At 40.6% G+C, this 23245-nt stretch overlaps 1 protein-coding gene across 3 annotated transcripts; it reads right to left on the bottom strand.

Moving 5' to 3' along the window:
- Positions 1-630: 630 nt before the first annotated feature.
- On the bottom strand, positions 631-23166 carry atf7b (activating transcription factor 7b). 3 transcript variants are annotated; one of them, XM_062048756.1, is made up of 12 exons: positions 23011-23166; positions 20945-21006; positions 20705-20801; positions 20498-20625; positions 20229-20375; positions 19974-20125; positions 13580-13676; positions 13340-13459; positions 13106-13255; positions 10126-10314; positions 4682-4787; positions 631-4545 (listed from the first exon to the last, which is right to left on the bottom strand). In XM_062048756.1, exons 2-12 carry the CDS (start codon positions 20990-20992, stop codon positions 4310-4312), a joined length of 1470 nt encoding a protein of 489 aa, XP_061904740.1. In that variant the 5' UTR covers positions 20993-21006; positions 23011-23166; the 3' UTR covers positions 631-4309. The 3 variants fall into 3 exon arrangements, with proteins under 3 accessions (XP_061904740.1, XP_061904750.1, XP_061904757.1); XM_062048766.1 differs by having other exon boundaries at positions 23044-23138; XM_062048773.1 differs by having other exon boundaries at positions 4399-4572; positions 23011-23165.
- Between the last annotated feature and the right edge of the window lie 79 nt (positions 23167-23245).

The raw sequence follows: 23245 nt of genomic DNA on the forward strand, positions 1-23245 counted from the left end.
GAGAAATTGCAGCAAAACGTTATGTAAACGGGACCAGAAAAAAAAATAGTTAAAAGAAAACTAAAAAGATCAATAAATAAAATAGAAATTCATCAAACAAAAATCAAAGCTATTTATTACATACTGATACCAAACAAATACAGGGCCAGTATTATTCTATTTACTCGCATATTTTTTTAAAGATCATTTGATTGCCTTTGGGATTTTGCCTTTAAAGTTGTTGACTATGATTAGTGTCAGAATAAAATAGTAGACAGACAAAACAAAAAATCTATCATATATAAATACAACAATTAACGATATAAGGCGATGCAACAAAAACTGTATATATACACACATAGGACCAGAAAAGGATACAATATTGAATAAAAAGCTCAATTCCAAAAAATCAGTAAGATAAAAATGCATTGATATGCGGTATGCAACAAAAACATATTCATACTGGTGAACCAAGCAGGGTTTGACTAAATCAAATCAAAGCTATTTAATAAATACTGGTACCATTTTTTTTTTTTAAAAGATCATTTGATTGCTTTTGTGATTTTTCCTTTAAATTTAATTGTTTGACAGAATAAGACAGCAGGCAAACAAAAACAAAAAAAATCAACAATATAAATAAATACAATTTCAACATATTTCGTTATTACATACAATTACCGTCATTCCTTGCCACATCATGTTTTAAATATTGCAGCTTTACCACATTGTGGATATGGTTTGAACATATTATACAAAATATTTCCCTAAACAAAGCATTTAAAAAATAACAAAAAAAGTAAAGTACCTCTGATGACACACACTAAGTGTGGTGAAATTACCCTCTGCATTTGACCCATCCCCTTGTTCCAACACCTGGGAGGTGAGGGGAGCAGTGAGCAGCAGCGGTGGCCGTGCTCGGGAATCATTTTGGTGTTTTAACCCCCAATTCCAACCCCTGTGGCTGATTAAACTAAATATATCAAAACTGTAGTATTTGAGGAGACCAAACCAGGCATGCTTTTAGTATAGTAGCCACTGATTGGCTCGTATGCTGGATTAAAAGTGTGATGGTGACTAAAGGGTGTTATTTCATAATGTTGACAAACATATTTAGAACGTCGTGAACAGGTTTTTTATGCTCTAGCTATGAAATTATATGAAATAAATATTATACTAAATTATATAAATGTATCAAATATTAAGTATAGATTCATAATTGCCGATTCTTACTTCGCAGAAATTCATTTATTGTAGTTATGTCTAGAACCAATTAACAGCGATAAACGAGGGATTTGTGCACACAGGACCAGAAAAGGATAAAATAAAGGATTAAAAAAGTGAAAAGATGAAAAATAAAATAAAAATACTTAAACAGGACTTGACTAAATTAAATCAATTAAATACTGATAGCTAGTGCTGGGTAAATGACGCCTCAGTGAGTGTGTGGTCCACTCACTGGCTGTATTGACACTGCACTGATACTTTGTTAGTGTTTCATAAAGGTTGTCCGCCATCTGCTGGATTAAAATAGTCACTACATTTGACCGACGAATACAATTATTATTTTTTGTTATTTTCAAACAAATTGCTGCACAGAAAGGAAAATGAAACACATAACTTTGGTAAATGAGCCACATAGTAAACAGAAAAAAGGTACAGGTGCTTGAGTAATTAGGTAATTTTACTGTTTTAGTTCAATTTAGGTCGTTAATGGAGACAAAAAAACGCATGTCAAAACACGTTCCACAACTCCCCTGACTTTTTTCAGGAACTATCACTATTGCCAGTTGATGATAAACAGTTAGGCCTTTTGCAGTCAAATGACACAGCTGTTGTATCAGTCACGTTTTTTTTCTTAAAGGGACACACGCATCAAGGTATCGAGAGACACGGTATCACTCCCTAATGTTTCAGAGGGCATTGATGCTTCTGTATCGTTTAACCCACCACTACTGATACCAAGTAAATACAAAGCCAGTATTGTACCTGATTTTTTTGTACTTTTTGACTTTTTAAAAGGTCATTTAGATGCTTTTGTGATTGAAAACACGGTGAAAACACTTTTTTTTGTCCATTAAGTTATTTTATTTTCCCAAGACAATGTATTCATTAGCCTATACACACGTATTTCTCCCATCTTGAGGCCTGAGTATCCGAGCAACTCCCTCTGAACAAATATCTTCGAGAGACATTTCTCTATGTGGTTCAACCTCTGTTAAATATACAAGACTGGTTCAAAAATATTTATGACATGATGGGCGGGAGAGGGGTTTGGGGGCACACAGACATTTAAAAAAACAAAAACGAAAAGGGTTGTCAAGGTGACAGTGACGAGGGGGAAACGACAGGACAGTCTTGGAAGTACAAGGCGTTAAAAAACAATCTGCAATTACAAACTGAACATTTCAAAAGAAGCACCTTGCACAAGTACTTTTGTCTACTTCATGATACAAAACCGCAAACCCAGGACAAGTGCGATGTCCGACCAACGTGCATAACCGCCGATCGCATCCATTCAAGAACACACGCATTCACATTCTGCTCGACCGCGCCGCTCTCTCAGTGACTGCGCAGAACGCAAAAAACATTGAGACTTAATATAAAAATATATTGCACAACTCTTTGCTCAAATGAAATGCATTCAATCCGCTAGTTCTCTCTCCAATTGTTTTAAAAGGGCATCTAAAGCTAACCGTTAATCCATGAGTCACCAAGGTGGTGTTGTAAAATGGCTAAAATGCCACTCGGTGTGATGAATTAAGTGGTTTACATCAACCTTGAATAATCCATTCGGTCTATAGGGTTTTATATATTATTTATGTCTAATAGAACACTCTGAAGGGGAGGATTGTTGAAGATGAAAGCGGTCTGGCAACACTCAGCGGGCTTGTAAAGCACTAAAATAAATGTTATTCAGGAACAATTAACTCCAAGTAAGAAATACACTGCCAGGCCCAAATTTGACAGGTTAGAGTAAGACAACTGATATGAGGGGTACAGCAGGACTCATAGATCGTTAAGTTAGTTTCTTAAAGTGTCAAATGACATGAGAAAGGTTGGCTAGATTCATCTTGCAAAAAAATTATTAAAATGGGTTTAAATAATGGCTTAATAAGTGTTGGCAACCCGGATTTCTCCTACCACGTCGTCTTATTCTCTGGCAGACCAAGTGCTTATCATTCCTTCGAAGAAGGGTAGTTACAATACATGCCGCCACCTATTGTATGGACTGAGTTGTAAGAACAAAAGGTACATTCGCGGACACTCTCATTAAAGTGTGTTTATAAGCGAGGGTGAAAAGGTAGCTTCAATGAATGTATGAGAAACACTGGAGTTAATCTAATCCAGTAAATTAAAGAAAATGTTGGGTGATACAATCAAGTCCTAATGGAAAGGATGTACAAGTGAAAATCTACGCAACAGTGAGCAAATCTAAATATATGATAATATTGTAAGCTGCTCTTATGTCTGGACACAAATGATTGATTGTGACATGGACATGAGACGTGTGTTATGAAATTAAAGATAAAGGCGATCCAACTAAATTACTGTGAATATTTGGGCCAGCCAGTGTCCAAACTTTACAAAAAACGTACTATTTAGCATTTTGTTTACAGGCTAAAAGTCAATTCAGTGTAGATATGCTATGAAAAAAACAGCTTGCATCTCTGCTTAGTGTGTAGGAGACGAAGCATGTTATCATTATAAATTATGTCTCCTTAAAATGATGCTCTTTTTGCTGTAACTTTCTAGATTAAATTTTTTTTATATACCCCGGTGCCAATTAAAAACAAGCTGCAGTTTGGATATCCCTGGTGTAGATATTTAAAAAGGAGCGAGAAATGCTTTAAAAACAAAGCAGAAAGCGACAACAGCTTGCATTAAGCCACCCGCACTTCAGCGGAAGGTCACTGCATTACTAAAACACTGTTGGGCGTGTGCTAACAGGTTGGTGGGAGGGGGTGAGTGTGGGGCAGGTGGTGCTAATTCATTACAGTTTAGTTTATGGGCCACACAGAGACAGGCACTGGATTTCGTGTGGGATTGATAAAAGTGAGCTTTAAAGATTTTTCATTCATACTTCTCATTCAAACAAGAACTTTTGAACAGGAACCCATAGCTCCCAGAGTGTTTTCCCTATTTACAGACACAGAGACAGGAAGGGCTAGCAGCAGCCCGATGTCTTTGTGTGATTATCATTGGCGTGATGGGAGGCAAGGGTCCTAGTCTGAGGGTGTGGGAGTGATGGAGGCTCCTCCGTTATACCACCTTGCACCTGTCCGGCCTCCAAATGCCACTCGAGTCTATACTGGCTACCTGCGTCGGCACATCATCTCGGTGTTGACTGGGACTGCGTCACCATGACGACCCCTCCGGGCTGGCCCGATCCCATGCCAGCCAAGACGGACATAGCCACCGCCTCTGCGGCGCGGACGCTCATCCCGTTGATGGTGGGCCCCGGGCTGGAGGGCGGGGCGGCGGGCGACGACCCGTGTTGGATAACAGCTGCTGGGGATCCGATGGGCTCGGCGGAAGTCTCTCTAGAGGCTTCCTCTCCTCCTGCAGCTGAAGGCAGAAAAAGAAACATTCACCCTTAAGAGAGGTGAGCGGGTAAGGAGAACACATTAGATGGATGAGATGATAAATGGATCCTACATAGCACACAGCATTGGATGACTGGTGGCGGGAGTGGATGGTTTACCTAAGAAAGCTGCTTTCTTCTGCATAACAGTGACGGGGCAATCTTTGTGGGCCAGGAGGAGCTGCTTCAGCTGAGCCACCTCGTTCCTCAGCAGCGTTACTTCATTCTGCCAAAAACACAAACCAAAAGGCAGACAATGATTATTATTAGAGATGTCCGATAATGGCTTTTTTGACGATATCCGATATTGTCCAACTCTTAATTACCGATATAAACCGATACCGATATATACAGTCATGGAATTAACACATTTTTATTCCTTATTTTGTTGTGATGCCCCGCTGGATGCATTAAACAATGTAACAAGGTTTTCCAAAATAAATCAACTCAAGTTATGGAAAAAAATGCCAACATGGCACTGCCATATTTATTATTTATTTACATACCTCAAAACAGCAGCTTGAAATTTGGGACATGCTCTCCCTGAGAGAGCCTGAGGAGGTTGAGGTGGGCGGGGATGTATATTGTAACGTCCCGGAAGAGTTAGTGCTGCAAGGGGTTCTGGGTATTTGTTCTGTTGTGTTTATGTTGTGTTACGGTGCGGATGTTCTCCCGAAATGTGTTTGTCAATCTTGTTTGGTGCGGGTTCACAGTGTGGCGCATATTTGTAACAGTGTTAAAGTTGTTTATACGGTCACCCTCAGTGTGAGCTGTATGGCTGTTGACCAAATATGCGTTGCATTCACTTGTGTATGTGAAAAGCCGTAGGTATTATGTGATTGGACCGGCACGCAAAGGCAGTGCCTTTAAGGTTAATTGGCGCTCTGTACTTCTCCCTACGTCCGTGTACACAGCGGCGTTTTTACTTTTTGAAACCGATACCGATCATTTCTGAACAGATACCGATAATTTCTGATAGTACATTTCAAAGCATTGATCGGCCGATAATATCGGCAGCCCGATATTATCGGACAGCTCTAATTATTATATAATCTCACATGCTGTGTTTTTTCAATCATCACTGTGGGCTCAAGTGCAGTAAAACCGGGAGACTCCCGGTAAAACCGGGAGGGTTGGCAAGTATGAAATGGATAAAAGTAGAGATGTCCAATAATGGCTTTTTTGCCGATATCCGATATTCCAATATTGTCCAACTCTTAATTACCGATTCCGATATCAACCGATACTGATATATACAGTCGTGGAATTAACACATTATTATGCCTAATCTTGTTGTGATGCCCCGCTGGATGCATTAAACAATGTAACTTTACCATGAATTGATTAACGTGGACCCCGACTTAAACAAGTTGAAAACCTTATTCGGTTGTTACCATTTAGTGGTCAATTATACGGAATATGCACTGTACAATCTACTAATACAAGTTTCAATCAATCAATCAAAAACAAGGTTTTCCAAAATAAGAGAACAACTTCAACTCCAGTTATGGAAAAAAGTGCCAACACGGCACTGCCATATTTATTATTGAAGTCACAAAGTGCTTTTTTTTTTTAACATGCCTCAAAACAGCAGCTTGGAATTTGGGACATGCTCTCCCTGAGATAATCCTAATACCCACTACAACTATGGGAAATACTATACTTTGACTTTCAAAAAGTGCTTTTTTTTTTTTTTTAAACATGCCTCAAAACAACAGCTACAAAAACAATGAAGGCACACAGCTTCAGTCCAGAGTATACTAGAGCATACTTGCCAACCTTGAGACCTCCGAATTCCGGAGATGGGGGTGGGACGGTTGAGGTGTGACCTGTATGGCTGTTGACCAACTATGCGTTGCATTCACTTATGTGTGTGTAAAAGCCGCATATATTATGTGACTGGGCCGGCACGCTGTTTGTATGGAAGCAGACGTGAGGACAGGTTGTAGAGGACTCTAAAGGCAGTGCTTTTAAGGCCCGCCCCCAATATTGTTGTCCGGGTGGGAATCGGGAGAAATTCGGGAGAATGGTTGCCCCGGGAGATTTTCAGGAGGGGCACTGAAATTCGGGAGTCTCCCGGGAAAATCGGGAGGTTGAAACAGATACCGATAATTTCCGATATTAAATTTTAAAGCATTTATCTGCCGATATTATCGGACATTTCTAGATAAAAGTTTCTTCAAAGTTCCTCGAGAGGCAATCAAGAAGGGCGGAAGAGTCCAAGATTTTACCAAATGACAAACGAGAAAAGCAGCACACACTCCAGTCCAAGGGAGTGAAGTCAAAGAACGCACAACTTTGCAGTGATCTCTTCGTTAAAGGTTGGTTTGATATACTTTTAACGTTTAGTGTCTCTCATTTAAGTATTATCTTGATATTGTTTGTATTTCTGAAACACATTTTTGCTGTGAGTGTTTCGTAAAGCACAAACTCGGTGAGACAAAAAAAATAATAAAGCAATTGTGAGCAAAACCTGAAATAGTTAAGCTTTTACCAAAGGCAATGATCATAAACGAAGCTTTCAGCACATACACAATGTTGACGTCTATAGTTAAATATTTAAAAAGATGGGGAAAACATGCGTACTTGTAAACGCCGCGTGTAACAACAACAGACATGGCAGTTGACGCAAAGTTAAATCATGAAATGCAACTTTACCCGAGCAAAAACAATGCATATTTATACAGGAGAGTCTTGATACCAATTTCCTTGACACAGCCACACACAAATAGGTTGTAAACCTCCATGCTTTTCCAAGATTCCATCTGTTTTGTCGTGTAGAATGATGTCTGGAGCACCAGATAGTTCGATATGTTTGGGAAGGCAACCGACGGATAATCCTTGATATCAGTCGACAAACCTTTTTTTTTTTTAAAGTATAGGGATCTATTCCATTGGACCAGGGGTGGCCAACAAGCGGCTCGCGAGCCTCATGCGGCTCTTTGGCTGGTTTCATGCGGCTCTTAACTCTATTAGAAAAAAAATAAATAATAAAAAAAATAAAAATAAAAAATCTATTAGTGCCCACGAGGTGTAGACGCGACAAACTCTTTGATATCGGAGGCCCACGTTGCCGTGTTACTGTACTGTAGTATATCTCATACCCTCCCGATTTTCCCGGGAGACTCCCGAATTTCAGTACCCCTTCCGAAAATCTCCCGGGGCAACCATTCTCCTTAATTTCCCCCGATTTCCACCCGGACAACAATACTGGGGGCGTGCCTTAAAGGCACTGCCTTTAGCGTCCTCTACAACCTGTCGTCACGTCCGCTTTACCTCCATACAAACAGCGTGCCGGCCCAGCCACATAATATATGCAGCTTTTAAACACACTTAAGTGAATGCAAGGCATACTTGATCAACAGCCATACAGGTCATACTGAGGGTGATCGTATAAACAACTTTAACACTGTTACAAATATGCGCCACACTGTCAACCCACACCAAACAAGAATGACTAACACTTTTCGGGAGAACATCTGCACCGTAACACAACAGAACAAATACACAGAACCCCTTGCAGCACTAACTCTTCCGGGACGCTACAATATACACCCCCCGCTACCACCAAACCCCCCCACCCCCTGAATTCGGAGGTCTCAAGGTTGGCAAGTATGGTATATCTACTGTCCCTGGCGTTCGCCGAGACATACGGCCGCTTCATTGACTTCCGCTCAGCACAAAGAGGGCGTTTTCTCAAAATCTAGCTTGTAAAACACTGTGGCGTTCAACACGAGGCCTCTTCTATCGGCCGTGATCGTGATCATCACGAAAAAAAAAGGAAATACTTGGATTACAATACTCTGATTACTTTTTTCGCCCGGCTTAAGCCGGTTTGAGTTGGACAAAAGAAGAAGAAGAAGCCGAAGCCGGTTTGAGTGACGTCAAACGTGCATGTGTGGGAGATCACAGTAGTAAACAATTTGTGACAAGTTCGCTCTCAAAATGGCAGGGAAAAAAAGCACATCAAAACGAAAATATGAAGAACACAGGACATTTTAACAGTGTGGGAGAGTTTATATTTTTTTGTTGAACGTAATGGCAAGCCATTCTGCCTTATATGTCAGGCGTCATTAGCGCATTTCAAAGCTTCAAATCTTCAGCGTCACTTCAGCTCACTCCATGCTAACATCGATCAGGAATTCCAAAAGGGACAGAACTTCGTAAGCACAAGTTGGCCACTTTGAAAAGTCAGGCAGAAAAGCAGAAACAGTTTTTCCAAAAATTTACGAAGCACTCAAAGACCGTAACGCTTGCATCATATCAACTGGCTTGGAACATTGCACAGGCTAAAAAGCCATACAATGAAGGGGACTTCGTTAAAAAATGCCTCAGTCATGCTGTTGAAATCTTGTCTCCTGAAGACGACAAACTAAAAAGAAGGGTATAAGAAGTCCAACTGTCCCGCCACACTGTTGAACGCAGAATATCGGACATTAACACCGCTATTGAATCACAGTTGCACTCTGACCTTCAAGCATGTGAGTATTTTAGTGTCGCATTGGATGAGAGTTGTGACATACAAGACAAGCCTCAGTTAGCAATATTTGCACGGTCTGTGTCAAACAATTGTGTGCTAAAAGAAGAACTCCCTAATATTGTGCCATTAAAAGACAGAACCCGTGGCATAGATGTGAAAGAAACAATGATGGCTGCATTTGCGAAAGCAAATCTGCCCATACAGAAACTAACTGCAATAGCCACGGATGGAGCACCAGCCATGATCGGATCTGTGAATGGGCTTGTGGGGCTGTGCAAAGCTGACGAAACATTTCCAGAGTTTTGGAATTTCCACTGCATTATCCACAGGGAGCAACTCATGTCTAAATCATTGAATTTAGACAACGTCATGAAGCCCGTGATGGAAATCGTCAATTACATCCGCACACATGCACTTAACCACAAGCAATTCAGGAATCTTATCGCTGAGCTGGACCAAGGGCTTCCAGGTGACCTGCCGCTGCACTGCACTGTGAGGTGGCGTTTAAAAGGTAAGGTACTCTCTCGCTTTTTTGAGCTTTTGGATGCTGTGAAACTGTTCATAGAAGAGAAGGACAAGGACTATCCCGAGCTCTCGGACCTCGAGTGGATTATGGATCTGGCCTTTTTGGTCGACATGCTGTGTCACTTGGACAGACTGAACCTGACCCTGCTGGGTAAGTTAAAAATGCTGCCTGACCTGGTGCAAAGTGTGTTTGCGTTCATCAACAAACTGAAGCTGTTCAAGGCACATATTCAAAAGGCAGATTTAACACATTTTCCCACTCTGCTAAAAGCCAGCGGGCAAGTCACCAGAGCCGCCCTGAAAAAAAAAAAGAGAGATATACGACACTGGTTGAAAACCTGCACGAAAGCTTTGTGACCCGGTTCCGTGATCTACAACTGAAAAAAAAAAAGACGTGTGTTCTCCCTCATAATGAGTGTGAACGATAGGCAAAATTCCGAAAGAAGAGCAGTTCCCGTTTAAATCTAAATGTAAATAGAATAGATACAAATTAGTTATCGGTATCGGCCTTGGGAAACCAGAAGTTATCTGTACATCTCTAAAATCCACCCTAGCTCACCGTTAGCGAGATGTTCATGCTGACGAGATCATCCGCCTTCTTTTCCAAAGAGTTCACCCACAGCTTTCGCTTTTGCCTGCAGCGTGAGGCAGCTGCTCGGTTCCTCTCCAGAAAACGCTGCCTCCTCTCGTCGGGGTCCATCTCGGAGGCTCGCCGCCGCCGGCCCCCGGTTGGCTGTGCAGGGGACACCTGAGGATGAGGAACGCCTTTTGAATTGTCGTTTTTACTAAGCAGTATAGTCTAATAGGAAGGTTGTAACTGTACATGTTTTCCTCATTTAATTTTTCTGTGTGGAACATTCAGAGACTTATTGCATTCGCACACGGTACACGCTGAGTAAGTGATAGGAAGTGTTTCTCACATCACATGACTACACAATAAAAAAAAATTAGAGGAACATTTATGTCGACACTCCTTGGACTGGCTGACTCACGTTGAAATAAGCAGTTGTTGCTGAAACTTTTTTTTTTCTGTTTTCATTAGCGATGTCCCAATGCCGAATATGTGATTGGCTCGGGCTGATATTTTGCCTCTTTAACTGATTGGTGATCGGCTGATGAACTGACAAGTCCGCCCAATCTTTACCACAGCTGTGTCCTATTGTTTACATGGCTAAAGATTGTACTCAACTGAAAGATTCCTTTAAAAAAAGGGAAGCACGCTCAGAGAGACACAATCACATTTCCATATTCCCTGTTATACACATGCAGGAAGTGCGTGCGTGAATTCCAGGAGGCTGTGTGTCTTGCCAGAACACCGGCTCGAATTTGAGAGCAAGCTGCAACGAGCGTGACGTCTAGAAGCTGTTTCTAAAATACTAATCCTCACCACCATGGCAGAAAATAAACTGAGTTTATTCCAAGAGCATTATCACTAGAAGACGAGAGGAAAATAAATGGCTAAGCATGCTACACAAACAGGCACATGCAGAGACACACACAAACACACACACACACACACACACACAAGGAACAGGACAACACGAGAGGCTAACCACTAAAGCGTCAAGTGAGCTACGGGTGATCGATCTAGACATCGATACTGCTGACACCATCAGTATATACAGTAAATTATACTAAAGTGATTAGATTGATATTGTTCTTCTTCTTGTTCTTACTATTACAAAATAGTTTCTAGTTTGTTTTTTTATTGTTTACAAACTCAGGGAGTAACTCTCTGGATATACATTACTGCTTTGAGAACAAACCCCAAACGATTTAAACGGGAGACAATAGTAATTTTGCTTTTGTTTACTTGCTGTGCTCTAGACACTTTTGTTAAAAACATTGTGTAGCATTCACTACCACATATTAAATGTTTAATCACCTATATAAGGAGTACTAGCAAATACTACAATTAATAAGACAAACTTTATAAAAATGTGCTTTTGTGTTTACTTACTTACTGTGGGGCGGTATAGCTCGGTTGGTAGAGCGGCCGTGCCAGCAACTTGAGGGTTGCAGGTTCGATCCCCGCTTCCGCCATCCTAGTCACTGCCGTTGTGTCCTTGGGCAAGACACTTTACCCACCTGCTCCCAGTGCCACCCACACTGGTTTGAATGTAACTTAGATATTGGGTTTCACTATGTAAAGCGCTTTGAGTCACTTGAGAAAAAGCGCTATATAAATGTAATTCACTTCACTAATTCACTTCACTTACTTACTTCCCTGCTGCAAAACATTTTCAGTTCTATAATCTATTGCCAAAGTGTCGGGTCAAGGCTTGAAATCAGATAAAATCTGAGGCCAAAAAAATCTGCTTAGAGGCTAAAAATGGTGATCAGGACATCTGTAGTTGTTGTATAATGTTTTATACACGTGAATAGAGATGTCCGATAATGGCTTTTTGGCCGATATCCGATATTCCGATATTGTCCAACTCTTAATTACCGATTCCGATATCAACCGATACCGATATATACAGTCGTGGAATTAACACATTATGCCTAATTTGTTGTGATGCCCCGCTGGATGCATTAAACAATATAACAAGGTTTTCCAAAATAAATCAACTCAAGTTATGGAAATAAAATGCCAACATGGCACTGCCATATTTATTATTGAAGTCCCAAAGTGCATTATTTTTTTTAACATGCCTCAAAACAGCATTTTGGAATTTGGGACATGCTCTCCCTGAGAGAGCATGAGGAGGTTGAGGTGGCGGGGGGTAGGGGGTAGCGGGGGGTGTATATTGTAGCGTCCCGGAAGAGTTAGTGCTGCAAGGGGTTCTGGGTATTTGTTCTGTTGTGTTTATGTTGTGTTACGGTGCGGATGTTCTCCCGAAATGTGTTTGTCATTCTTGTTTGGTGTGGGTTCACAGTGTGGCGCATATTTGTAACTGTGTTAAAGTTGTTTATACAGCCACCCTCATTGTGACCTGTATGGCTGTTGACCAAGTATGCTTGCATTCACTTGTGTGTGTGAAAAGCCGTAGATAGTCTTTAAGGCACGCCCCCAATATTGTTGTCTGGGTGGAAATCCGGAGAAATTCGGGAGAATGGTTGCCCCGGGAGATTTTCAAGTATGACTGGGAGATGCAACTGCTCTGTACTTTTCCCTAGGTCAGTGTACCACTCCGTGCAGCGGCGTTTTAAAAAGTCATACATTTTACTTTTTGAAACAGATACCGATAATTTCCGATATTACATTTTAAAGCATTTATCGGCCGATAATATCGGCAGTCCGATATTATTGGACATCTCTACACGTGAACGGTAATAAGTTAGTCATAAGAGCACTGTGGACCAAGACTTGATGAATTGGTCGACATTGACACAAAGCCCAGTGTTTGGCTAGCGGGAGTCACAGTTAGCGACAGTGCCAAAGCTTGAAAAGCCTCTTCAAGATACCTCAGTAGAGTTAGAAATGTAATGTTAATATCAGAGGGGCACTAATGAATCTACCTGTACATGTACTGTAAATACATGATCTGTATTCAATTACTGTCTGCAGCCCACAGCGATATGATATTATTTAGTACCTGTGGTTGGGCAGGTGATGGTGCATCTGAATTTTGAGTGGGCTGCTGGCCGTGTTCCTGCCTCTGGGGAACGGCTGGGAAGGATCCCGCCCCCCCGCTACCGCCTTCGTGCGCTCCTATGCCTTGATTACTCAGGGCTGCTTTCAAACGCTGCAGACATACAGACATGCGACAGGCTGGGTCCAACAAATCACACGAACTGGTGAAGGAGGCTTACATGATGACTCATCTTACCATCTTGGTCTCAGATTGCAGATGATACCCTGATGGTGAAGATGAACCGCTGCTGGCCCCGCCCACTTGGGGACCTGGGATCCCAGGGATGTTGGGCACAGTTTTGCCAGGTCTTGCAAGCTTTACGTAACAACAAGAAATGGGAGCGATATCCATATTACATGAGACAAAGCATTAAAATAATATTATTTCACAGTTTGTTTGTCTCTTGCTTGAGGACACTTTAAAATGAAGACTTACAGATATGACTGAAGTCAGCTGAACAGGACTGGGCAGAAGAGGGACTGTCTGCCCGTTAGCAAGGTGCCTTACTAGCGGATATGAACTTGTTGGTGAGCTGTGGACAATAAAATACATTGTTTACTCCACCCTGAAGACATTTATACATCAAGATTTAAAGAAATGAATGAATTGCATTTTTTTTTTATCATGAGGCAAATACCTGCACAATACCTTGCAATAATTTCACCAGGACATCCTCAAATTTGGAAAAATGATATGCATTTTTCAACAACAACACCAAGTGAATTGTGTTAATATAGCTAACACAAAATGAGTTGTATTTAGAATAAAATTACCTTTTCTATAGTTCATTTAAAGTTGCATGCGCTGAAAATAAATGAAATGAATAAGAACGGGGCTGGAAATATTAATGCTGCCCTTCAACCTTTAAGAAACTTTCATTTACTAAAAATTAGGTCTGTCAAACGATTACAAATATTTAATCGCTTAATCGCATTTTGTTCAGTTAACTCAAAATTAATCTTGATGATCGCAGATAGGTATCATTTTAATCATTAATAAGTTTTCCCCTAGACAAATAAAAAAAAAAAAATTGGGGGGGGGGGGGGGGGGGGTGCCGCCGCTATCCCAGCTGCAATCTGTGATTTTTCTAACTGAATAAATGCTTCTGATATTCTGTACATTACATGATGTACAAGTTAATGGTCTTCATATTGCTGCATGACAATGTTTTAACCTTCTCTATTAATTAATCAAATGTAATATTGAGCCTGCTAATAATTCTGTAATTGAGGATTTGACCAGAACATGTTATAAAATAATTTACACAATATTTCAGCCAGCAAATCCCCACCCACCGTCATAATCCTCAACTGATGTACTAGTATTTATATAGGTGCAAATATCATAGAATAACATTACAAAACATCTCTGACAATGCATGATCGTAATGTCAGACATTTTTATTTTGTTAATGTCAGGGTTTCCCTTTAAATTGCCAAAATACCTGTGGCGGTGGGGGCGTAGTTAGGGGTGTGGTCGATATGTCATTGCATTATTTGCTAAGATGCATATATTTTTTTAAAAGACAAAAAAATTTGAATATACATTTAAAACAAATCTGTTATTAAGTATACAGTGGCAAGAAAAAGTATGTATACCATTTGGGATTACTTGGATGTGTTTTGATCTTCATCGAAGCCACACCAATAGACAAACACAGACTGCCTAAACTAATACCGCACAAAAAAATTATAGGTTTTCATCTTTTCATTGAACACAACATGTAAACATTCACAGTGCAGTGGAAAAAGTATGTGAGCCCCTAGGCTAAAGACTTCTCCAAGAGCTGATTGGAGCAAAGACTCAGACAACATAGAGTCTTATAAATGTGACAAGATCATATGTGTTGGTTAAAGCTGCCCTTCCCTATAAAAAACACACACCTGTGATAAGTGTGCTGTTCTCAAGAAGCATTGCCTGAAGCTCAACAGAGGATGGGTAATCCAACAGGACAACGACCCCAAACATAGAAGTAAATCAACAACAGAATGGGTTCAACAGAAGAAAATACGCCTTCTGTAGTGGCCCAGTCAGAGTCCTGACCTCAACCCGATTGAGATGCTGTGACATGACCTCAAGAGAGCGATTAACACCAGACATCCCAAGAATATTGCTGCACTGAAACAGGAAAGGTCCAAAATTCCTCCTGACTGCAGGAAACGTTTGGTTGAGGTTATTGCTGCCAAAGAAGGGTCAACCAGTTATTAAATCCAAGGGTTCACATACTTTTTCCACCCTGCACTGTGAATGTTTACATGTTGTGTTCAATAAAAAGACTATCGACGTACTGCTGACTGCCTTTCATTTCTGTTGAGCTTTTATGTCATCTTACTTACTAAAGCAGTCACAGTAACAATCTAAATGTTATGTTATCACTGCACCTTAATCGTAATCTGAACACGGATGTGAAGCACCACCCAACTCTTTGATGCGCGCAGCAGGTGTTTGCTGCAGGGATGTCGCCTCGCTTGTGGCTCATCAGTCGCAAATGAACTGCAGCTAAGTTCCCCCACTACGGCATGGCCCGAGTGTCAAAAAGGAAGTGTTTGCGTTAATCGCCTGATAACAACTTAGTGCCGATATTGAAATTTAGAGTTAATGCGTTATCATCATGTTAACTTTGACAGCCATACTAAAAATAGAAGAATAATTCAAACTTGTCTGCATCGTTGCTCTATCCTAAAAAAAGAAATGGGGTGCCACTTTCCTCCTGTAACTTTTTTAAATTGGCCTTTGGTATATTCTAAAATTAAAATGATCAATGATGTGTATTATTAGATATTACACTACACTTACAGTACATATGATATACCACATTGTCTGTATGCATGTTCGAAAACAAATGGATACCATAACACTTACTGGCTTTGTCACCTCTAACACAAAGCTATGATACGTATGTTTTGTTTAGACCTACAGTACTTCAAATTACTTTTAGTACTCCTTTAGGACACTCCTCATATCAGGGTTTTTAAAAATGTAATTAGATCCCAGCGGTGCACTATAGGAAGTTTATTTTAATAAAATACACCATACAGTTAATCTCAAGTTGTGTGCAGGGTATATCTGCCTTTTTGCCTTCTTGGCCGACATCTGTGATTGTGCAGCCTCCACCGCGACCACGCCTACTACGTTTCAATTGGTAAAAGGTCGGTTTCAGCTCCCCACCCACACACGCTGCATAGACACACCCTTAATTGGTAAAGTGCTAATGGTTATCAGCAAACAAGAATTGGATGTTGGATATAATTGGATTTGTATTGGACATAGTGGCTTTGAAATGTGCTTTTTTTTAAGCTGAAAGTATAAGAGCAGTGACCGTGAGCTAGGTCTTTCGCACCACAGAAAATTGCAATTATTCCCATTGATATAAGAAATAAGAAAGTTTTGACAACCATGGTATATTATTTCTTCCCTCCGGGTACTCCCGGAGACATGCACCTGGGGGTAGCTTGATTGGCAACACTAAATTGTCCCTAGTGTGTGAATGTGAGTGTGAATGTTGCCTGTCTGTGTTGGCCCTGTGATGAGATGTCGACTTGTCCAGGGTGTACCCCACCTTCCGCCCGATTGTAGCTGAGATAGGCTCCAGCACCCCCCGCGACCCCGAAAAGGATAAGCGGTAGAAAATGGATGGATGGGAATATTATTTCATATTTCTTTCAAAAATGTTTTGAGTCGGACTGTTAAGTCATGTGATTAAGCACAAAAAAATATCGCATTGATCGTGCATACACAGAGATTAATCACGCAATTCATTTTGTGCGCACATGCTCCTTTATATTGACCGCGGACGGTTACGTGAAAGGCTGCTTGGGATGCTTTGTGCAAAGATGAGTGAGAAGACTGGTAGATATTTTTTGCTTCAAAATAAACCCCAACGGAACTTCAGATAAAACTAAGGTAATTTGCATATATTTTAGCAATGAATTCTCTTACCGCAGCACAACTAGTTTAAAATAACATCATGGTTTCCCCTACATGTAATTGATCGCAGCGCACCGCCACGGTAAAATAAAAGCCGCCAGACTTAAAAAATTACTTGTTTTTCTTTACATGAAAACAAATTTAAGTTATCTATTGTATGAATGGGTGTATATAGCATATTATTTGTGCATAACTGACGAGTGATGCACCGAAAATTTGTAACAGACATCAAGCGACAGAAGTGAAGTATCTCCAAACACGAGTACAGTCTCCACTAACACCAGAAAAAAATTACAAGATTTGTTGCTGTTTTCAAAAAGAAAAAGTCACTTAAAGAATAGGAAAAGTCCCTGGAAACTTGAAAAATTCTCAACAGAGTGCAGCGCGTGTTATTGACAATAAGCACAAACAATGGAAAATTGGAGCAAAACTATATCGGACAAAATATACCGTAATTTCCGGACTATAAGCCGCTACTTTTTCCCCTCGTTCTGGTCCCTGCGGCTTATACAAGGGTGCGGTTTATTTACGGCCTGTTCTTCTCCGACACCGACGAAGAGGATTTCGGTGGTTTTAGTACGCAGGAGGAAGACGATGACACAATGATTAAAGACTGACTTTTCATATACCGGTAGGCTGGTTATTTTCATAACGTACAGACGAGCACTTTGTATTACTTTGCACCGTTGTATTATTTGTACTCTGCACGAATGCTGTTCGCCATGTCAAAGATGTGAAAGTTTGATTGAATGATTGAAAGATTTATTGTTAATAAATGGGACGCTTTGCGTTCCCAAACAGTCATCTCTGTCCCGACAATCCCCTCCGTGGTAGCAGGAACCCCTATATACTACGGTAATTACACATCAAAACCCTGCGGCTTATAGTCGGGTGCGGCTTATATATGGAGCAATCTGTATTTTTCCCTAAATTTAGCTGGTGCGGCTTATAGTCCGGTGCGGCTTATAGTCCGGAAATTACGGTATTTTAAATACTAATTAATAATAAAAGACTTGTTTTTAAACATACAGTAGGTATAACATTTCATTAAAGGTGTTTATACAAAAACTAAGAAAAGTTATGTTTTGAATTGTGTTCCTTTAATGCAGCCAAAATGAGTCTAGTTTGTTCAGACTATTTACTAAGCGTGTACTAGGGCTGCCGATATAGACAACATACAATATAAATTATATGAATTTGATCGATGATCGAGCGTTTAATAAAATTGTCACATCGAGGTAATGCATGTTTATAACACACTCCAGCTGTGTCTTGCAAACTTGACAGCGACAAGCGAACGAACGCGTCCATAACGCAATGTAGCGTCCTCGCTATCAGCTAAAGTCCCTCCACAGTCCAAACCCCATTCTAAGTCAGTAATCCTCACTGCCATGGCGACAAACAAACTATGTTTCTTACAAATATCATCTCAGGAGGACGAGGAATAGCTAAACATGCTACACTACACAACAAAGAAGAATATGCTAACCACAAAGCTGGAGCTTTCAAATGTAAAACAAGGTGGTTGGGTTGATACAACTAGAGACAGAAATGATACAGAGTAGTATAATATCAGGTTAATACCACAGTGGCTCGGTATTAACTATCAAAAAAATATTTTGTCATTTTCGTTATTGTTTACAAACACAAGATGATCGTTTTTTTAAATATATATCAATTATATTCTTACACCTCCATCCTGTGTTTAATTATAATTATGATCAAAAATTAAATTATTCAATGATCTTGAAAACCTGAAGTATTAGCATTGGTATAACTGCCCCTGTAACTACTTGGTAATAGATCAAAACCAAAACTTGTAGTGTATATTACATACATATTAACAGTAAATTAACATGAAAAACAATAAATAATACATCCGGAAAATATTTAATATGTTACTGCAGCTAAATTGGGAACCTTGTAATCAATTTTAGAATGGTTCTATAATCATTTATATGCCAAATAATATATTGTGATTAGGGCTGCAACTAACGATTAATTTGATAATCGATTAATCTGTCGATTATTACTTCAATTAATGGATTAATAATCAGATAAAAGAGACAAACTACATTTCTATCCTTTCCAGTATTTTATTGAAAAAAAACAGCATACTGGCACTATACTTATTTTGATTATTGTTTCTCAGCTGTTTGTACATGTTGCAGTTAATAAATAAAGGTTTATACATTTTTTTTATTTTTTTAAAAAATAATAAATAATAATAATTGCCTCTGCGCATGCGCATAACATAGACCCAACGAATCAATGACTAAATTAATCGCCAACTATTTTTATAATCGATTTTAATCGATTAATTGTTGCAGCCCTAATATATCATTATAGCAGGAGGCTGGACTATATATTGCAATATAGATTTTAGGCCATATAGATAGATAGATAGTACTTTATTGATTCCTTCAGGAGAGTTCCCTCAGAAAAATTTAAATTCCAGCAGCAGTGTACAAAATTGAGATCGAATTTAAAAAGTAAAAAGTAAATAATGGGGGTATAAATGGAAATAAAATAGAAAATATAACAATAGAAATAAAAACAAACAATAAGAATAAAAAATGTAACAGTAAAAATAAGAATATAACAAGAGAAACTAGACAGTAGTGACCATGTTATGAAAATGTATTGCACTGTTTTTTGTTGCAGTTTATTTCAGTATTGTTATTGTTTTGCATCATCCTAGTACCCCCCTCCCCTCCAGAGAGGAGTTGTACAGTCTGATGGCGTGTGGGACAAAGTGTACAATTTATACATTTCAACATAATTTTTACTTGCAAGTGTTGGATCACTATTATGTGAATTTTCCTTTACATTCTCTCCAAACGCCGTATAGATCCAAGCAATGCTACCACAAGCCTTCAACACAAAAGACACAGCAGCCTACCTGAGCTGGCGGTTGGAGGGCGGAGCCTGCGTGATGACAGACGTGGGAGATGGCAGCGTAGGGTGTAGCAAATCATTGCTATGGTGTAGAGGCAGAGAACCTGGACGCACAATGGTTGGAGTCGGGGCAGAACTTGGCTTTGTGAGAATCTCCTGTTGATTAATTAAGGAGCGTGAATTGGTTTGAGCAGAGGTATTTGCTTTTCCTTAAGTTTAAGTCCATAGCGGAGCTTGTGGTCGAGTGATGAGTTTTCACCCTGGAGTCTTTGCTGTCGTCTGACATGCAGGAGGAAGAATCTGGACTATCAGGAGGAGAAGAATCTACTTCTAAAGGATCCTCATCTTCATCTTTTGCCGCTCTTTGGGTTTGTGGAGCTGCTCCTTGTGATTGTAACGCTGCAGCCTTAAGGAGGGAGGAAGCAGATGTCCATTAGACATGTTAGAAAAATACTGAGAAATATTGTTAGCGGACAATTTGGGCGGAAAAAGCAACCATAACACTTCTAAGGAGCTTTTTATTCTCACCAGGTTTTTTGCCCTTTGCTCCTCATCCTGTGCTTTACAAAAGTCCTGTTCAAAGGAGTTGGCCAGCTCATTGAATAGTCCAACTTCCTCACAGTTCTTCAGGAAACGAGTGGGTGTGGGAGTCTGGTCTAAGAGTTCAAAACAAATAATCAAAGTAATCAAGTCAATCTATTTACGGCAAATACAGGCCACGCGTAACACAAGTACCTGCTATGATGACAGAGTCTGTCCTCGCAGGACCAAATTTCAATGTCATTTCATGCTTGTGTTTATGCACAGCAAGATGATCTTCGTTGGTGAATCCCTGCAACAAACGAGAGCAGTGCTAAACTATTTGTGCACATGTCAACAGAGCTTCCGTGAGCTCGGTAGATACGTCAATAAAAATCGGACTGGAATGTGATAGGACAGTAAAAAAAGCATAGTAAATATTTATGCAGAAACTACCTGCCCGCATCCAGGGGCAGTACAGACAAATGGGCGGTCATCCCCCATCTCACACTGAAGTTCTGCAAAAAAAAAATACATCAAGCTTTTAAGGCAGTAGTTCTTAACCTGGGTTCGATCGAACCCTGAGTCGGGCTCAGGGGTTCGGCGGAGGTCAAGACACACCCGGACTCATCGTGTAAATAAAAACTTCTCCCTATCGGCGTATTACGGATACGGCAACAGCAGAAGTCACACTGATTTGCAGGTGTGTAATTTGTTGTGAGTTTATGCACTGTGTTGGTTTTGTTCTTTGAACAAGGTTCATTTTGTGCACAAGTAATTAAACATGGTAACACTTTAGTATGGGGAACATTCACCATTAATTAGTTGCTTATTAACATGCAAATTAGTAACATATTGGCTCTTAACTAGTCATTATTAAGTACTTATGAATGCCTTATTCGGCATGGCCTTATTATAACCCTAACCCTAACCAAATAACTCTAAATTAGGTCTTTGTTACTTAGAATATGTTCCCCTAGTGTCCAAAAAACTCTACATTAAGTCTTTGTTACTTAGAATATGTTCCCCTGGTGTCCAAAAAACTCTCAATTAAGTCTTTGTTACTTACAATATGTTTCCCATATTAAAGTGTTACCAAAAACATACAACTTTGTCTTGAATTTGAAAAAAAACATTTTATCTTTCACTAAAGAACGGTTCGGTGAATGTGCATATGAAACTGGTGAGGTTCGGTACCTCCAACGAGGTTAAGAACCACTGTTTTAAGTTGGTGTAGAAATGGGATGCATGCTGGAGTTTAGTGACGTGAATATTATGTATGGTACACATTTGGTATGTATTAGCCCAGGGAAGAGCTGGACGAAGTGGCTGGGGAGAGGGAAGTCTGGGCTTCCCTGCTTAGGCTGCTGCCCCCGCGACCCGACCTCGGATAAGCGGAAGCAGGGGCGCCGCTAGGGATTTTGGGCCCCATGAAAATAATCTTTACAGGGCCCCCTGTATTATAATTTCATCATCATTAGGGGCCTCTCTAGGCCCCCCTCCATCATGGGCCCCTAGAGTCCGTCTCCTTTACCCCCCCTTTTTGGCGCCCCTGAGCAGCAGAAGATGGATGGATGGATGGATGGATGGATAGCCTCATTGACATTTAATGGTAAATGGTCGCTTATACTGGGCAGCACGGTGGTACAGGGGTTAGTGCATGTGCCTCACAATACGAAGGTCCCGAGTAGTCCTGAGTTCAATCCCGGGCTCGGGATCTTTCTGTTTGCATGTTCTCCCCGTGACTGCATGGGCTTCCTCCCACCGCCAAAAACATGCACCTGGGGATAGGTTGATTGGCAACACTAAAATTGGCCCTAGTGTGTGAGTGTGAATGTTGTCTGTGTTGGCCCTGTGATGAGGTGGCGACTTGTCCAGGGTGTTCCCCGCCTTCCGCCCGAATGCAGCTGAGATAGGCTCCAGCACCCCCCGCGACCCCCAAAAAACGGACAAGCGGTAGAAATGGATGGATGGTCGCTTACACTGCCTGATATATCATCTCCTGTATATCTAAATTACGGACGCCGACAGGTTAACATATTTACGATGCTACAGCATTTAAAGTGTATTAAGCATTTTAATGTTAATACCATGAGGAACAGTAAATGGGAGGAGGCTTTAAAAATGGTGGGTGGTTTCACTCCAAGAGCGAAATCTTTGGCTAGGTTTGTGACAGGCCCGCAGCTAGCATGACGTTCTCGCTAGCCACAACAATCCATATTGTTTCCACAGTGACAGCAATGTCGTCACTACGAGCGTGAAAAGCTGCATCACGGGACACCAGGAACGTGTAACCGGCACCCAAATACGATAATCGAGGCGGCAAATATTTCAAATATTCCCTCATGCTGACCCGCTCCTGTCAAAACGTGAGCTAAGCAGATGCTAACAGCTAGCGGAGGCTCGCTAGCTTTTGGCTTCTGTCACGCTATAGTGGGCTAATAATGCTATGGCAAAAATGATCGTCAATAAAACAGTGAAATAAACATTAGGGAGAGTGGTATTTTAAAAAATATATTTACAATTCAGAGGACAGGAAAAAGGACCGGGCTCACCGGACGATCGAGCCGCCTCGTCGCGCCCCCTCCCAGCTCTGGACACTTGTGCTGCGGCGGTGGAGGCGCTGTCGTCTCCTCCTTGTTGACACTTGACATTCCCATGGGCCAAGTCTCGCGAGAGTTGCTCACCCCATATTGCGTTACGTAAGAGGTATGAAGCTGTGAGTATTCCCTTCCATTGATAAAGCTTGTATTGTTT

The sequence above is a fragment of the Entelurus aequoreus genome, linkage group LG01 (genome assembly GCF_033978785.1).
Source record: "Entelurus aequoreus isolate RoL-2023_Sb linkage group LG01, RoL_Eaeq_v1.1, whole genome shotgun sequence".
In the NCBI taxonomy this organism is placed as follows: Eukaryota; Metazoa; Chordata; class Actinopteri; order Syngnathiformes; family Syngnathidae; genus Entelurus; species Entelurus aequoreus.

Bases quoted from the DNA above. Each gene is read 5' to 3' on its own strand.
- atf7b (XM_062048756.1), bottom strand. From the start codon at position 20,992: ATGGGGGATGACCGCCCATTTGTCTGTACTGCCCCTGGATGCGGGCAG. The intron at 20,126-20,228 runs GTGAAAACTCAT...ATTAATCAACAG, and splicing joins ACGACAGCAAAGACTCCAGG to GAGATTCTCACAAAGCCAAG. The intron at 4,546-4,681 runs GTAAACCATCCA...TTCTGCCTTCAG, and splicing joins GAAGAAAGCAGCTTTCTTAG to CTGCAGGAGGAGAGGAAGCC.